Consider the following 19,263-nt stretch of genomic DNA (forward strand, 5'->3'; position numbering starts at 1 on the left):
ACTGTCAGTATCTCATGAAGGGGAACACACAACATTAATTCATTAAATAACATGACAGTTGATGGCAATCTATAGAAGATGCTATTCTGAGTAAAATTAAAATGTGCTATGAAAAAATGAATTAGGAAGAAAATGGGAGGGTGTAGTATGGAAAACTATACTCTTCATTGTACAACCATCACTTAACAATGTTACTGCGCATGTCCACACTCTATGAATTCAGAGACATTTTCGCTTTCCCAAGCTAGCTGTCCACTTACCCTAGTTGTTTTCACTTTATTCCCAGAGGAACAGCTCCATCCTTTCCGATCTGGAAGAACTTTACATTCCTCTCCCTCAAGACATGGTTGCATATGGCACCACCATTTCTGTTCCACTATTGAAGCTACAGGAGATTAAAAAAAAAAAAAATCAATGTTTTCTATTTGGGCTAGTTAATTCTCTGGGTGCACATTTAAAGAAGAACAAAGGACACCGATTTTTCCCAACAGTGGTTAAGACTGGGTTTTGAAGCATGCTTCTCTTTTTGTCCACAGGGGCTAAATCCTTCTAGATTTTCTGACTAAAAGAATTTTTATTTTAAATTTTCATTTATTGTGGTAAGAACACTGAACATGAGCTCCAGCCTCTTAACAAATAATATTGTTAATTAGAAGCACATTATTGAAGGATATTTTCATGTGAAAATATCATGTACAGACTTCATGAAAACTAATAGAGTGGGAAGAAACTTATGTAGACATATGCATGCAATGATTTACCTAAATATACAAGAAAATGAACCTACTACCAGTTTAGAATCAATGTTTTAGAGTTAATGTAATACTTCCCACAAGTAAGCTAAAATTAGAATATTAGAGTTAATGTAATTTTTTTTAATTGTGGGCAGTAACCATCATCACAAGGAATGAGCCATGCTAATAGGAATACTTAAATTATTTTTTATGGTAACAGTAATTAAGTAGACCCATACAAAGATGTATGTCCTACTGTAATTAGGTGAACCCTCCAATAAAGAAATTAATATTTTGATGGATCTCCATAAAAATCAATATTTCATGTTAAGTCAACCACAAATTCGCTCATCAGTATGGTGCTTATATTTTTATTCTTAAGAACCACCTGTGGGTTTACATCATAATACTGTTTAAGCCTCTATTTCCTCTTCCCAATTAATTTACACACACACACACACACTCCCTTCACTGGTAAATCAGTATTTGATGGTATCAAAGTAGGAAGCACATGGACTTGTTGGAACCTCCCTAGAATGCCTTTCGTTATAAAACTGCATAAGGTCTTAGACCTCCTTCCAGAGGATTTTAGATTTCAGAATGCTCCTCCCCCTGATTAATAATCTCTCATCAACCACATGATTTATGGTATGATCCCTCAGGATTGACCACAGTCAACAGCATTATAGTGGATTTCCAGGTCTAACCAGTCCCCAGCTATATGACCACCATGAGCAATGGAAGAAGTCGTACCATCCACACAAGACGGAGCTGCTCGCGTGGTGCCTGCCACCTGCCCTGGGAAGCAGGAGCACTTGACTGTCTGTGATCGCTCTTCTATCTTGTTCTTATTACAGCATCTGTGGAGTGCCACCACTTCGCAAGTGCCCGTTTTAACATGATGAGCTGCACAAACAAAAATAAGAGATAAGACAACATTGAGAAAGCTTTGGCTTCCCCCCCCTTTATAATTAGATGTACATTAAATATAGCTCTATAACAGATTCCCCCATGCATGAAACTAGAAATACAATGATGCTGACTCCATAATGCAGATTTGATTTCTTTTCTAAATGTGCAAGGACCATTTCTGTCAGTAAATGCTTGGTGAAGCAGGAACAATTAGTGACCAGATTAGAATGAGCTGTAAGAACAGTCTGAAATATAGAGACAATATGTGGCACCATCAAAAACATACTTATTTGCATATGACTTTTTTGTCCAACATGTTAATCAAAGAAAGGCAAACCCTTTGACAAGGTGCCCTGCAATGGTGCAAAGAGCAGACCTATTCTCAAAGTGGTGGGTTGGGGGAGGGTTAAGGTTATGTTGTTCTTCTAGGGGTAAGCACAGAAGCCAGACAGGGAACCTCTTTTCAGGAAGCAAGGAGTTAAAGGGTGGAACCCATCTCAGTATTCCTCTGCCCAGTTTCCCTGGGAATGAACTAACTGAGAATTCTTGAAATTGCTGCCATTTTCCTAGAAGTCCCAGCCAGTTTCAGCCCCAAAAATCTTTTCTTCCCATCTTGCCACCAATAACCATAGCCAGAATGTGGATGGTTTTATATCTAGCCTGGAGCCCCATCCAATAAGCTGCAAGGCTTCCCCCACCCAGCCCCTTAACCTGGCAGTAAGGCTCCTGAATGGTTGGGTACTTGGGACTTATGGACCTCACTTATCACATTAGGGCAAGGTTCTAGTTTGCCTTCTTTTTCTTTCTTTTTTTGGGGGTGGGGGGTAGCATTTCATCTTTAAAGTATTAACCCTACTTTGGAACAATAAAGCAGAAGTTTTATGTGCTAAAAATAAGTTTAAAATCAAATATCTGTTAAAACACAATCCTTTCAGAAACTTTTAAAAATGTGATATAAAAACCAGATCTGAAATTATTTAATGATACAAACATATCGAGGCCCATTTTGTAGAGATGAATACATCTATATTTATATTAATCTTCCCCTTGGGGATGAGTATTACTGTGCAAACAGGTTAGACATCTTGCTTAGATCTTGTAAGACAGAAAAAATCACACATATTGTCCATTCCTCCATGCAAGACCAAGAAACTTGGGTGTGACATATGGCTTTGACATGGGATCCTTGAAAGAACTGTCAAGAAAGAGATACCATTTCCAATGCCGCAAACATTTTCCTGCCACTGTAGATACAAATGGGGATTTCTCTGTGTTTGATTCAAACACAAGTCTATCTCTGTGAAAGTTAAAAACTTGAAAGTCAGACTCTTGTGCTCTAGAAAATATTTAGCTAAGGATGATTCAGTTTGGTTTAATTTATTGAGTGTTTTGCATTATATTGTAAAAGTCATTATGCTGACTCTTTGTACCATACTTAATCACATTTTAATTGAGTCAATACCACACCTCAGGTATGGTTCTGAGTACTGGGGATTTAACCATGAAAAGGAGGGACACAGAGCCTGCCCTCAGAGAGGTCATATTCCTGTGTAGAAAACAAATTATAAACCCCTGTTAATGATTAAGACAAAACTAGATTTTTAAGCTTCTGGAAGGAACTGCAGTAAAGAGAGAGTAAGCAAACAGGGAAGGAGAGTGTATTTTATGAGTGCCAGAGAGGACCTCTGTGAGGTAATCTGAATGATGACCTGAGAGATGAGAGGGAAGCATCCATTATGAGGATCTAAGAAAGGAAGAGTATTCCAAAGAGAAGGAGCAGCAAATGACAGGGAACTGAAATGGGGAAATGTGTGGTGTGTTCCTAGGACAGCATTGGTCATCCGTGTGGCAACGGCGTGGTTGAACAATTGCGAGGTCTAGGGAACTGTGTTCAGAAATGTGGGAAGGCGGAGTAGGGACTGGTAGGCTATAATAAAGGAACTGGATTTTACTCATGTCACAAGGAAATATTCTGGGTAGATATGATACCTCATTAAATGTTTAGAAATTTGCACAGACTGCCTTTAAAGAATGGGTTGAAGAAGCAATAGCGAGATGAGGAAGACCAGTCGTGAAGAGGCTGCAAGAGCCTAGGGGACAAAGGATGACTGAGGCTATACTAACAACAGCAGAGCTGGGGAGAAGTAGCAGAGTAGGATAGTCCTCTGTAGAGCCGGTTTGACTTGCTATTAGCCTGAACATGAGCTCTGTGGGAAGGAGGAATTGGGGTCACTCCTCAGTTTGTCCTGAGCAATTAGAAGTGGGTGGTTCTGCAAACTGGTGTTTGCCAAAGGGGAGGTGAATGGGGATGGATAAAAAAGGTGAAAAACACGTTGATCATGATGAGCACTGATTAATGGGTAGAACTGTTGAATCATGATATTGTATACCTGAAACTAATATCACATTGTATGTTATTTGTACATGAACTGTGTGTGTGTGTGTGTGTTGGTGGCGGTGGTTCTGGCAGATAGAAAAGACCTGGGAACAGGGAGTTTGGCAAAAGCTGGGTTGGGTTAAAATACCTGTAGTTCTGTGCTGTCAGTGTTAAATTTGAGACTATTAAAAGGCACCCAAGTAGTGATATAAATCGGGCAGCAACATTTATGAAATGGAGCTTAGGGAAGAGACTTCGGGTGCAGATACACACTTAAGAAATTCAGGCTGATAGGTGATCACAGACTGAACCATAGACTGAACCAAATAACCTTGAAAGGTTGCCAAAAGAGAAGAAGAGAAACAGTCCCTTCAAACCTCAGTCTGAAATGGGGAGCCAACAGTAGAGACCAGCAAGGAGCAGCACATGAGGAAATACAAAGAGAACATGGGATGAAAGCATGGAAAACCAAAAAACAAAAAGTTTCAAGAAGGAGGGATCCATCAGCTGTGGGGAGTCCTGCTGAAAGGTTCAATAAACAAAGAGAAGTCCCTATCCATTAAAAAAGTTAGACCACGTACTAATTAAGAGCACAGTCTTTAAAACCAGAGTAGCTGGATTCAAATCTGAACTCCTCCTAACAGCTGTGTGACCTTGGGAAAGTTATTTAGTATCTCTGAGTAGCATTTTTCTTTTCCTTTCTAAAAGGGGGATATTAATAGCACCATCTTGACAGGGTTGGTTTGAGGATGAAAGGAGTTAATAGGCCTCAAGTAGCTAGAGCCCTGCCTGCCTCATAGTAGGCCCTCGGTGTTAGCTATTGTTAGCATTTGATCGCAGTAAAAATCATGTCAGTGGCGTGATGAAAATAAAAGCATGATTAAAGTAAGTTTCTTGGAGAATGGGATGTAAAACTGTGCAATTATACAAATGTCCTCCAAGAAGCTTTTCTGTTAAGGGAAGAAGGAAGCAAGCAATAGCCAGAACGAAGCATGGTGTCAAGGGAATCTGTTTTAATGAATGCCATAACGGCGTGCTTGCTTGCTGGAATGATCTGGTAGAGAAATGCACAATATAGGAAAGAAAATAGGTAATTACAAAAGAATGTTCTTGAGAAGGAAAAAGGAATTGAGATTCAGGGCACTTGGGGGGTTGACAATAAACTGATGTGGAAATAATCCATTTTAACAAGAGTTAAGGTGGGACGTGTAGCTACACAAGCAGGTAGGTGTGAATGGATTAGGTGGTGAGGAGATGAGGCAGTTTCTTATCTGATTTCACCTATTTTTTTCTATGAAATATGAGAGATGACTGAAAAGAGAAAAGCAGATATAAAACAGGTCTCTCAGAAAGAGGCAAAGTAAATTTCCTGGGAAGGAGTAGTAGGATCGCCTGCAGGGAGTTGGCTGGAACACACTAAATAGCACAGGATGGAAAAGGGTGTGGGATTTCAGAGAAGCATGGAGATGAACATCTCTTTGACGATTATTGGGGATACTTGGAATTCTGATAGTGATTTAGGGAAAGAAAGCTGTAGGTCACGAGGTCAGTCCTACTAATCTTTGGAGAGAATCCAGGCTGAAGACGAGATTTCTAGGGCTTCTTGAGATACTGATCTGCTCAGCCCAGCACTTAGGTGAGACAGCTCTGGGGACAGCCTGAGGTGGGGAGTTCTGTTCCCTTTCACGGTATGACAGCACCCGGGAGGACACAGTGACATTCCACTGACCTCTCCCCTGGGAGGAGAGGCACTGTTTCAGCACCCACAAAGGCCATTTCACTACTTGTTATAAGGAGGTTTTATCATACATTGGAAAGGAATGGACAGGTGAAAACTCTGCATCTGGTTTCCCCTTGCCAATGCCAGTATCAAAATTAATTTCTACCTTTCTTGACAAGAAGTATAGAAGAATAAAGCAGTTGTAGTAACCACTGATAAACATTAGTGCTGTTCACCAAATATTTCTGGCTCTCTCCCTTCTGGATACATGGTAATATTGTACTTCTTCACTCCGTTGATCTTCGATGTGGTCACGTGACTTGCTTTGGCCCAGGAAATGAAAGCTAAAGTAACAAAGTCACTTACGAGCAATAGCAAAGGATATCAGTTTGTGTGGCTGCTTAAGAGAGAGTGTGTGATTCACTATATCGACCTGAGTCTTCAAGTGAAGAGACATGAAGTAGAGTTCCCACCAACCATGATGGACCTATGAATGAGAAATAAGCCTTAAGCTGTTATAAACCTCTAAAATTTTGAGGTGGTTTTTGTTACTGTTTCAAAACTTAGCTCACCTGAGGACATAGTAATACTTTCTACTGCTTCCTAGCTTGTTTAGTGGGATATATTTTTCCCAAATGCATTAAGTAGAGGATAAGCCAGTGAAGCATGGTATCTCAAAATATATCATTCTAGCTGGTGTGAGTCAATGCAAAATGAATATTTAAAGAAAATGTTTGGGATGTCTGGGTGGCTCAGTTGGTTAAGCACCTGCCTTGGGCTTGGGTCATGATCCCAGGATCGAGCCCCACAGGGACCCCTTGCTCAGCAGAAAACCTGCTTCTCCCTCTGTTTGCTGCTCCCCCTGCCTGTGCTTTCCCTTTCTCTCTGACAAATAAATAAAATCTTTAAAAAAAAATAAAGGAAAATGTTTTTATTGTTTAAAGAATTGCAAAGAGTCATTCCACAATTGGATAACTACTTTGGCTAAGTTTGGTTTGTGAGGACTCTTGTGAAGGAAGTATGCTCTCTTGTTTGAGGAGAAAGGGGGTAAGAATGATGTCCGTAAGGTATAATGAAGAGGAGGGTAAAGTAGGAGCTGCACGGGGAAAACTGACAGACATGTCCTCCCCCTCAGAGCACATGATACTAAACGTGAACAGATTAATAATGAAGCTGACCAGGAAGAGCAAGCCTGACAGACACAGGCTTTGCTGCCCTGACCTTTCCCTTCATTGAAGAAAGAAAAGAAAATGTATAGGCATACGGGTAGAATTCCTGGTGAAAATGGGACTTAGTTAAAAAAAAAAAAATCTCAGACTCTGTTATTTTTTTTTTTAAGATTTTATTTTATTATTTATTTGACAGAGAGAGAGATCACTAGTAGGCAGAGAGGCAGGCAGAGAGAGAGGGGGAAGCAGGCTCCCTGTTGAGCAGAGAGCCCAATGCGGGGCTTGATCCCAGGACACTGGGATCATGATCTGAGCCAAAGGCAGAGTCTTTAACCCACTGAACCACCCAGGCGCCCCAGCCTCTGTTCTTATTAAAACTGAAGTTGTAAAGCTTTTTTGTGGAGGAACGAGAGAGGGATAATTAACCTTTTTAAAATAGAACAGATGATAGGTAAGTAGATGGATGGGTAATATTATCCTCAAAGAGTTTGAAGGCATGGGTAGGAAGAATATTGACTTCGGTATGTTTTAATATATGCCAAGTGAAACAAGATACCTCAAAACAGAGAGCTGAACCTTCTAGCAGAATTTAGTTCACCTGAGCAAGGCATATGTGTACCTATGTAGAGTGTTCTTACTTGTCTACGTATCTCAACTTCTTAGGATAACCAGATTCTTGTAGATAAAGACTAATTTTTCATGTAAACTGTTCAGCATGTGGTATGTGTTTAATAAATGGTAAACAAGCAATTTAAGAAGGTAAAACTAATTCCTGCGGTTTTCCTTTAAAAGGTTAATGAGACTGTAGGAAATTCCAGCAGTTACTGCAATTCTCTATACAGATTCAGACAGAGCTTATGATAAACTAAACTAATCAAATATTAGGGCTTTCCAAATTAACAGAATAGGTTTCACAGACAGTTAGCATCATATTAAAATGATGCAAGAACCCCTGGAGAAGATTTAAATGAAAAAAGAACAAACAATTTTCTTCATGTCACAATTCCCAAGTCATTAACAAACAAACAAAAACCACCTTTCTTGTCTTCTATTTCGTCGCCTGGATGTGATGCATGAACACCAAGGGTTGCCTCCTACGTTTTTGTGAAAGGACGGGAGAGACGCAGAGGTTTAATTCTTATAAAAATGGGGATACTGAATTTTACCCAGCTCTAATTGTGGCCTTCCAGAATTATTACCCTATGTCTCATTTCAACAATAAGATCATTAGCCTTTGAGTGCCCCCAGAAATGTCGCCTTAAGATACTGCCTCTTAAAACATGTCTCAAGATTTCTGAAAGTTTTCTAAAGTTATTGTGATTGGTATACTCTGCCTGTAAGGCATCTTAGCAAAAACGTTTGTTGTTTTCAACTGCTTTTTCACTGACTGAAAGGAACTTCTACAGAGGGAAAAGTCTGAATTAATTAAGATTTTGTTCATATGCTTACATAGATTTTTAAAAACTATATGCCCACATACATAATTATAATTACATATACCCATGTATATATTTTTTAAAGATTTTATTTATTTATTTGACAGACAGATCACAAGTAGGCAGAGAGGCAGGCAGAGAGAGAAGGGAAGAAGGAGAAAGCAGGCTCCCTGCTGAGCAGAGAGCCCGACGCCATGCGGGGCTCGATCCCAGGATGGTGGGATCATGACCTGAGCTGAAGGCAGCAGCTTTAACCCACTGAGCCACCCAGGTGCCCCATCCATGTATATTTATACATGTGTTACTATGATCATATTTTATTCATCACCTATGAACTACAAATGCATAGGTATGAAAAATTGGTACTTAGTAGAATATTATTTATGCAGATCATTTCACCTTGAGTAGTGGTTACTGGCCTTCGTTAATAACAGCACAAAACTGCATATCACATTCTGTACATATGAATCATTCATTCACTCTAGAAACGATGTATAAGATGATGACAGTTGCTACCATTTATTGAATATTCACTGTATGCCAAGCATATGAAACTGCTTTTAAATTGTATAGCATTACTTAAATATTAATTCTCTTTGTTTTTTACTATTAATGTAATTAGTGAATACACAATGATGGAACATATAAGTTACAAAGACATAGCTGCTAGGGAAAATTTTCTACATTTTCTAAAAGTTCTGATCTCATATTTAAAAAAATCTATAAACATACTTAATTGCGTTGACATGAGATGCATGTAAAAAAATATTTAATTTGACACTTAAACTACAGAAAAGAGTAAATTCAGCATCAAGTTGTGAATTTGTTCCTGCTTGGTTTCCTTTCCATTAGATTTCAGTTCTTATTTGTATTCTGATTTGTCTCATTGATTCTAAAATTTTGTTTGTCTCCGTACACTCCTATTTAATAGTTTTACCCAGCTTGACTAGCTCCCTAGAGAGTCTGCATTACACCTTCTAAGCAGAAATAAAGCATCACCTACATGCACCAATAGACATTTGAAATGCAGGCTAGTTAGTGGAGTTAGGTTGCTGTAAATCACTTTGAATGGAAAAAATGTGCTGAAACAAAAACTTTTTGAGACAGCTAATTTCTCACTTTAATTCATTAGAATGAGAAAATAGGGCACATTTTTAGACTTTCATGCTGAAGCAATCTAATTAAAAGAAATGGTTATTTAAAGAGCTCAATGAAATTTCAAAAGTTCACATAATTTATGAAGTCAAAATGATCAGGGAGGAAATAGCAAAGTGCTGATGACATTTTTACAGAGCCTGTTTTCTAAAACTGCTCCATTTTTATATGAAAAAAATAAAGTCAATGGGGGGGGGAGATTGTCACTAAAGGATAATAACCGTAATAATGAATGGGAAGTCTCTATTAACAAAAGCAAGCTCTCAACCAGACGATGTCCCCCAGTCTGTTTTAAGAGAAAGAGGCAGAACAGAAGATTCACTCGAGAGAATTTTAGACTCATTGCCTCTCAGCTCAATCATGAACGTCTTCTACATCCTCTTCTAAATGAGAACTGGTGTTGAAGAAGGCAAGTCTCACAGAATAGTGGTCTCTTTATAAACTACCAGAACTTCTGCTTGTAATTCCTGTCTCAAAAACAGGAACTGGACAAATCAAATACATCCGTCTGGAAATTTGAACCTAAAGTTACAGAATTGATATGAGGAAAGAGTACGTTGCATTAGAAGTGAGGTGACTCAGGGAAAGTTGGGTCTATATCCCATGGTGATGGGACTCCAAGGAAGCAGACGGAAGAAGGAACTAAGCACAGATACAAAAAGATGTCAGAGGTAAGACAGTAGGGAGTCCCGTAAGCTGCCCTGGTGTTTGCCCTTCCTCAGGGCTTTCTGAAGTTTTCCAGAATTCCTGAAATATTTTATACAGTAGGTTTCAATGAACCTCTTTTTTCATGAGGTAATTCGATGAGATCTCTGTACTTTGACCCCCCAAAATCTGCTGACTGGGGTAGTTCTCCTTTTTTAAATGAAAGTTATTAATTAACAAAAGCTAATTATCTCTGTCACCATTTTTAAGAGCAGGGGACAAGTTTCTACCTTCAAAGTAGGATCGAGGAAATGCACAACCCAACAGTCGCACTTTCTATATTTCCTTCAGTGTGAAAAGTGACATTTCCAGAGATGACCCCAAAGCTATCGCAGATTACTCAGACAGGAAAATCTCCATTGTGCTTTTTAAAATGTTTCTAATGTCAAAGGTTTAAAAGCAGATTTTCTGCTTAATTCCAAATTACATATACAGGAAAAATGTGAAGAATCAGAACATCCCCAGTTCCTATAAACTGTAAGAGTCATGCTGCTCTTTTATGATTAATCAGATTCCTGTAAGTGTCCCTTAAAGGGAGGGCAGTGCAGCCCAAGTGCTTCTTGAGGAAAATCACATGTTGAGTGGAAAAAGCAGTAAAAAGAAAGATGGGGTATTTGGGCTCTCCTGCATAGTTCTCTGAGCCTGAAGAGTGTACTATGGAGTAGGTCATTAAGGTCTCTGGGTATCTTTCCTCCTCTGCAAAATGAAGAAATCAGACTAGTTTTAGCATTAGCATTCCAAGTTCCTTCCAATCCTAAAATTCTGTAAATTTCTGAAATGATTAAGTTGCATTATAAGGGGTACAATACATTAGACCTATCAAAAAAGGAGAGTCAAAGTAAAAGATTTTGAACTGCTTCAAAGTAATGTAAATTAACTTGATTAAGTCACTAAACTTAATGAGAAACAGAGAAGGGAGTTTGTATGAAGTCACAAATCTTAACTACACAGAAATAATATGCACTATAAAGTCAACCTGCATCCTAAAGCTAACCTGCTTTATGTAAAAAACCGTTTAATTAGTGCCAATTCCATGAGAGCGATCAAGTCCAAAAAGTAATAGAGCATAGTGGTTTGGGTGAGGATTCTGATGCCAAATGGTCGAGGCTTAAATCCTAACTCCCAAAGTGAGTGCCTAACTATTCACCAAGCCTCCTTTTTCTTTTCTTCTGGGCATACAACTGGACTACTCTTTCTTGTATGTGACACATAGAAGGTAGGCAGAAGTAAGTTATATTTCTTCAGGACCAGGCCTATGAAAACCTCCTAGTGTGTCAGCCACTCTCCCTCTTCCTCTTTCAGACATCAGTGCCAAAGGTGACCCAGAAGAGCCACCATCAGCCTGGATTCCTGAATAACAATGTCAAAGATCTAGCCTCTGACACTAACTGGCTTCACATGCACAAGAAAGAAGCTATGTTGAGTCAATGAGATTTAGAAAGATATCTGTTACAATAGCAAGTATTAATGAATATGCAATAATATTCCTATTAATGGACCTAGGAAGGAGTCAGGTATAGTCCAGATGCTTCTTAAGGGAATTTATACAGTGAATAAAAAGAGCAGTGCCATGGTCTGAATGTGTATGTTCCCACGAAATTCAAATAAATGTTAAAAACCTAATGCCCAAGGTGATGGTATTAAGAGACAGCACCTCTGAAAGGTGACTATGTTCACTGCTGATACAAAAGAGGTCCCTAAGAGCTTGCTGACCCCTTCTGCAGTGTGAGGATACAACATGAAATCAGCCACTTAAAGGAGGGCCCTCACTGTACCACACTGCCACCCTGACCTTGGACTTCCAGCCTCTGGGACTATGAGAAATACATTTCTCTTGTTGTAAGGCACCCAGTCTCTGGTATTTTATTATAGCAGGCTGAATGGACTAATAAAGAGAGAACAAAAAGATAGCATCTGAAGAAATTATTTCAACTCTCTACACGTCAATTCCCCACCTATAAAATGATAATTATAATATCATCTACCATAAAGGGTTGCGATGAGGATCAACTGAATCAACATTCCCAGCGATGCTTATATTTGATCAAGAATAAATGTTAGGTATAATTAGTATGGAGGCTCTAAGACAACCTTCCTTAGACCCTTGAATCTACTTATGTAATGTAGGGATCTAAGAGACAATCATCAATTTGTAGAAACTTAAAGAATAATAGAGATAAAATCCTACCTTGCCATTTTACATTACAAAGAGGAAATTGATGGTTAGAAAACATCTACAATTTTCACTGATTCCAGATCACACAGCTATAGAGTGGAAGATCCATAATTAGAACTCAGCTCTCTTAATTTCCAAGTTCAATGTCACTTCGATTATCTAACCCCCACATCTTGTTCACCACATTCCTCCCATTCTACCTCCATGTGCCTCCTCAATTTCCATACCCTCCACAACTTCACTTCTGCTGACTTGCCTTAAGCATCTTTAGCATCTTTTCCTTGCACAACCATAAGGGGCCTGAACTGGTATCCCTATTTGCTAGCATGTTCCCTTACACACACATAAACATATGCATTCTACTATAGTAGATCTTCATAGAATTAAGCCCAGGGTATAAACAAGTCCTGGCTCTTCATTTTTTGTAGGATAAATTCATACTCTTGGCAAACCACAAGCATCCTTTCATGGGCCCATTTCTGACATTTCCAGCCTCAATTTCCTAGGCACTCTAGCAGCACACCCCACTAAGATCCTATCTTTAGAATCTGATTATATCCTTGCTTAGGCTACCTGTCACTCTTCAATCCCAGCCCACTGTTTACCTCCAGGAAACATCTACCCCATCTTTCAAATTCAGAACATCACAACACTTACTCCATGAATCTGTTAATCAACGCTCAGGTAGACTGAACCACTCTGTCCTCTGATTAACATTTTCTTACTTATTCTGCAATATCTGTAACAGTTTTCTCTATTTACTTTTTATATCTCTGTTTCCCTCTACTAAATTGTGAGACACAAATTCATGATTATTCATCTCTGAATCCCCAGCTTGAGGCACAGTTTGAGAGCCATAATAGAAAAATCAATATGCTTGATGAATAAATGAATAAATAAATGGTTTACTACAAGGGTTCTCAAAAGAGGGGGAAAAACAGTAAATTTAATCATTTTTCCAAGTCCAGGCTTAGATGAACTTACTAGAAATTGTAAAAACATTTGACCTTGCTATTTTGTGGCTGTGTGTGTTTATGTGCTTAATTTGTTATACAGGAGAGCCAAGTCAGGTTTTAGGAGGAGAGATACAGTCAATGAGCCCTGGATTAGGAAGGTGGAAAGCCTTAGCTTCTATTTATAGTACTGCCATGAACTATTTAATCTTTGGTAAATCAGTTAATCTCCCTAAGTCACAATTTATCATCTACAAAATAAGGAAGTTAGCCATATATGACAGAAGATGTAATATCATGTAGTAAAGAACAAAAGTGTGATGTCAGCTAAAAGTATCTCAGCCAGTAGCATTTGTACATAATAGAAGAAACTTCCAACATAGTCAATGAAAGCTTATTCATCTGAGTAGTAGGACATTGTTCCCTGCCACCAGAAGACCTTGGTTTTAGTCCCAAATTGGTCAGGACAATTCTTCGAAAAACCACTTTACTTATCCTCAACTACAAAATTCGAAGGATCTCTAAGTATTTTTTCCTCTCTAAAAATGTATTCTCTCGTGTGCTACGTACAAATCTAGAGGGATAGAGGGACTAAAGTCATTTAATTTTAGGAGATGATTATCCCCTAAGACAAGGATAACCTTTACTGTTTCCTATATCTAATTTTGCAGATTCATAATTCCATACCCTCCTGTATCCTAAGAGGTTTTCTATATCTGGGGTACTCTTTAAAGCCAGCAAGACACCCACAAACAGAAGAAATCAGTATTGTTCAAGAACGAAAAAAATCTTTGCCTTCCAACAATATCTTTCTCACACATGGAAGATTTGCTTTGTTCCCGGTGATTGACATGAAAAGCAAATTTAGATTATCTTTCCTCTACACTTCAGCAATTTCAATATGGAACATCCAGGTTCTGAGTGTCACTCTAGATCAAAAGGATATAAATCTTCAGTGAAATCATTAAGGAAGACTAGGCGAGACTTTCTTTTTGTTTTTAGAAGATGCTAGTAACTCTTCGAGAAATTACATACCATACTACCCCTTCACTGGATAAGGATTATACGTTGTCCCATCAATTAAGCTTTTTGTTGTTGTTGATAGCTTCTGAAAAATGTCCTCTTAAAAAACAGCTTGAGAATTCATTAATGATGCAAAATATAAATTAGAATAGAGAAGTCACAAAGTATAATGAGAGGATCACTGGTAGATGTGTTGGAATATCCACACCTTCATTTGTGCTCCATTACTAATGAACCAAGAGAGCTTTGCCAACTCATTCACACACTGAAGCTTCGTCTGGTGCTGACTCAGTGCCAGGCATTGCGTTGTCTCCCCAGAATATAAAACCAAAGGAAAAACCCTTCCTGCTTTCGGGGAGCTTAGAAAGCTGTAGAGGAGGGCACCGAGTATGCAAAAAGGAAACAAAGTGATAAAAGAGGCCATGACGAAAAGAGCCACGGAATGTACGTTTTTAAATAAAAAAGTCAGCTCCACCCAGTGAGGGGCATGCAGGAAATAATTTATAAAGAACAGTAAGAAATAATTTGTAAAGAAGATGATGCTTCATGTGCATTTTGCAAGATGCCTGAAAATTGACAAGTGAAGTCAGCAGTATTGGCCTCACTCAGTTTCCTGATCTAGACTCATGTCTCCAAGTTACATGTGGTTTTAAATTTATGTAACTTTATGTACGTCCTTAATAACAGCACAGAAAGGTGTATATTTGTATTTTGTTTCCATAGGTATACATTTAACCATAGCACATATATCACCCCAAACCCGACTGTTTTGTTTACATAGGTGTATATTTAACCATAGGACATACACCATCCAGAACCCTATATTGAAATATTTCTAATATAAAACGTTCTAAAATACTTATCTTGCTTTTGTAAACCGTATCTTCTAAATATCATTTAACTCTTCAAGCTTAATCTTGGCCATGATTATAAGCATCCAGTCCTCAGGTGTGTTGAAGTGTAGCTTTATAAAGATTTGGAGGGAAAAAGCCTCTAAAACATAGTGTGAAATGTAGCACTAAGTGGATACTGACCAAGTGGCATGCCAGGAGTTTATTTTCTTGAAAGGGTCTCTGCTGTTCTTTTATTCTTTTGGTAATTTGGCCTTTTTCTCCTGAGGGTGAAGTGAGCATATACAGCAACATGTCCTCCTGGGCAGCGTACAAGGGCCACCCCCTACCCCAGCAAAACCAATTAATGAATCAGAAGCTAAAGCAGCCCTCTGTGGGAGGCAGCAGAGCCTCTGGTGCTTTCATGGGGAAAACCCAACAGATGCCAGCTTCTACACAGCTGTGACTGACTTTGTGACTGAGCAAATTAACATTCAAGCTTCAGTTTCCTCATCTGCAAACCGAGAATAATAATCCTACTTCACATTATTGTTGGGAAGATTAAATCAGAAAGAGCAGCATGGGTCCAGCATGGAGACAGTGCTCAGTGATACTGGCTGTTCTTACCATCACTGCTATTACTAATCCAGAGACTCCTATCATCCTTGTGAGAACAGTCATCAGGATGAGAGGTACAATAGGTGGCAATGGCTTTAAGCGTAGCTAAGTTAAGGATTTAGTCCTCAGCAAGTTACCTTCTTTTAAGAGTCAGTAGGTAACAGATAGTTGCATAATAGTTGAAAACACAAATTCTAGACTATTAGGATTCAAGTGCAGGCTCTGCTGTTTACTTCCTGCAGAACCTTTGACAAGTTCTGTGATCTCATCTCAGTTTCCTCGTCTGTAGAATACGGCAGAACAATAATGCCTGCCTCACAGCACTGTTTTAAGGATTTAATTAATTAATATACCTAAAACATTGCGACAGCATCTGGCCACTGTAACTATTCTGTAAATGTTTGCTACGGATAAGAAATGACATTTTGCTTAACGATGTTTGGAGAGGTAGGATTGAATGGGACACTGCCATTGGTGGTTAACTTCTTACCTCAGGGGTTACAACATTTTCATGAAGATCCCCCTGAGGAAAAAGACGATGGAGAGAGCTCATTCTCTAGGGTCAGACAGACCCAAACTGGAAAACTGACTTATCGTGCATGGTTTTGCTCAAGTTATTTCACTCCAAAGTCTCAGGTGACTCCAGCATAAAAAAGGACTAGCACTATCTACCTCATGAAACTGTTGTGAGGATGAAATGGGATCCTGAATGTAAAATAGTTACCTGTCTACTGGGCTTGGGGAGATATTTTAAAGGGCTCAACCTTAGGTTTAACTGAATTTGAAGCTCATACCTTGACCACTGCCCTGCGTTGTTTCTAAGGGGCAAGGAAACTATTCAGAAAAATTATCAAACTGTTCTACCAGCAAACCCCATTATAGAACCTCACTACCTCATTACATCCATCCCTCACTGCTGAACTGGTTCTCACCCAGGGCTCTTAGTGAGTGTCCTCCTGATGCTTTGTGAACCTACACTGACACGTGCCACCATCTTCGACCTTGTCTTTCACATCCAACACTGTGCCCACTGAACTCCAGCTTTCATTCTTCCTTCCTTCCTTCTCATGCAGTACTTCAATCATTCATATATTTATCAAACACCTGTGGTATGCTAAACACAGGGAAGTCAAGGTCTCTGCCCTCCTGGAGAAGATAAACATTAAACAAGCCATGATTGTGAACAGTAGTATAGGGAGGGGACTGGTTCAGGACACAGGCTGTGGAATTAGATCAAGCTGGATTTGAGCTCCAGTACTCTTGCTTCTTAGCTGGGAGTAGAACCAATTAGGTAATTGGTCTAAGCTTTAATTCCTACTTTTGGGAAATGTGAATACTAAAGTGCACTTGTAACTAGAAGAATAACCCTCCTGTATCACCATCCATGCCCTATCTGCTCTGGGAATTTGCTGCTGACCAAGAAAGAAAAATAAATGATCTTACCAGTTACCCTTTGCTTACAGAAACTGATGGGAGAGGATAACTGGCTTTAAAATGTGATCAGTTAAAAAGGGGGGGGGGGGGGAAGTCATGTTTTCAAAGCTTTGGCCAATTTTTCTGTAATAAAAGGTCACCACCACATCTCTGTTTATGGAGAACACAATGCAGTGAACCCCACTGGAGAATGAACTGTGCCTCACATCTTAATGTAAGGCTCTGTGTTCACAGTGAACAGGGACCTTTACACATCATGTTGTATTTAAGATAACATTTTTCTTCTTAAATTATGCTTAAAAGGTAGTCAGTCGAACAAGCACATTTTTCCCTTGGAGTAGCGGTGTGCACATGTGGGGGTATGTGTGTATGTGTGTGAGAGACAGACACACACAGAATGAGATAATTTAATCCAACAGCACATCTGAAAGCTAGACTGAATAAGGAGGCACACCTTCACTGCACATTGGCAGAGGACCCTCAGAAGGGATCAGTCCTCAGAGTGACGAAGCTCAAGTGACCATATAATTTATTATCCAAATCAGGACCCCTTTGAAAGTAAGTGGATTTGCTATTAATGATTATGTTGGAATAATAGGTGTTACCTGAAGCTGTCTGGATGCAAACTGGAACATAAAACCTGGAACATAAAATCACTGCCAACGTTCACCCTGAACTGCTCTGCCGAAGCCTGCCCTTGTTAACTATGGCCTTATTCTAGGCTACATACCCAAGCTTTTGAAAATGTGCTGCTGTGCATCTTTATGTCCTATGAACTCTCCCACTGGGGATAAGGGGGAGACTAAAATCCTAGGAGAGACTAAAATCAATTGGTATGGAACAGGTTTTCCTACAGGGACACAGGGGTCTTGCACTCTGAAAAACCAGCCACACACTTTCTCTGAAAAGCCTGTAACGTATCTGCTGGGCTTGATGCTTCCCAGATACAACACAAGTGGTTTCCTCTTACTCTGCATCTCTCAGGTCCCATTTTCCTTTATTTTGTGACTATAGATATTAATCCCCAATATGGCAACATCTCTATTAATGAAGGGAATGCAGCCCAATATTATGTTGATTTGAGACAAAACCTTATGACCAGAGGAATAAATACCATTGTGCTCAAAGGTGTGTTTGAGGACATCAAATACAGAAAGTTACAATATGTCAAATCATTAAATGCAAATGAAAACAATGTCAAGTATCCCAGAACAGAATGTATGTGATTCCAAGCCAGAGGGCATATGGAACAGATGGCAGAGATTAGATTAAAATCAGGAAAGAAGGCACAGAAGGTTCTGAGGTAGGATAAATGCCAACAGGCACACCTCTGCTAGGGCAAGACATGTATCCCAAAGGGAAGAAGCTAATAATGCAGGGATATCAGGTCAACTTCAGTCAAATTCAGTAAGAACCAGACACTTCACGAGGTTCTTCAGTGCGCTAGAGATCTTGGAGGTGGGGTTCGAAAGGGGAAGAGTGTGGAAAGTGATGACCAAGACAGACTTAACGTTCTCCTCAGCTTGACTAAACTTGAGACAGGCTTTGCCCAGACTATATGCCTCTGACCTCCCTTTTCTTATAGCACTTATTTTAGAAAACACAGGATCGTAGATTCTTCTTTCTCTGCCCCTTTGAGTTACAAATCTTCTCCCAGACTCTTGCGGGTTTAACAACCCTAGAATATCTTCCTCAAGGACTCCCCCCTTTGAAATGCAATCATCAAGGAAGATAGAGCCTCTGTCTCCCAGTCTCTCTGAGAGGGTAGGAGCCTAACTTTGATCTTCACCAATGAGCCAACACAGGTAACCACAGGTAATCACACTGACCAATCTCCCCACAATGTCCTCTAATACTTTTCCATTAATTCACCCCAGTGTTTAAAAATCCTCCTGTCTTTAATTTCAGTATTCAGTCTTTCCACCCTTTGCCATAGTCTTGAATAAAGTCTTCCTTGCCTTTTTTACCAAGTGTCCACTGCAATTTTTCTTCTACGGGGCTTAATGTAGAGCATCTGCTAG

The 19,263-nt window shown here is 39.3% G+C and overlaps 1 protein-coding gene across 1 annotated transcript in view; it reads right to left on the minus strand.

Moving 5' to 3' along the window:
• Positions 1-211: 211 nt before the first annotated feature.
• TAFA2 (TAFA chemokine like family member 2) overlaps positions 212-19,263 on the minus strand; it is a gene marked incomplete at both ends in the record, with an annotated part of 105,304 nt that continues 86,252 nt past the window's right edge. Inside the window, 3 exon segments of the mRNA XM_080811607.1 lie at positions 212-232; positions 234-385; positions 1,488-1,640. Of these exon segments, the coding sequence (XP_080667733.1) occupies positions 212-232; positions 234-385; positions 1,488-1,640 (326 nt within the window).

The sequence above is a fragment of the Martes martes genome (genome assembly GCF_963455335.1).
Source record: "Martes martes genome assembly, chromosome: 8".
Classification (NCBI taxonomy): domain Eukaryota; kingdom Metazoa; phylum Chordata; class Mammalia; order Carnivora; family Mustelidae; genus Martes; species Martes martes.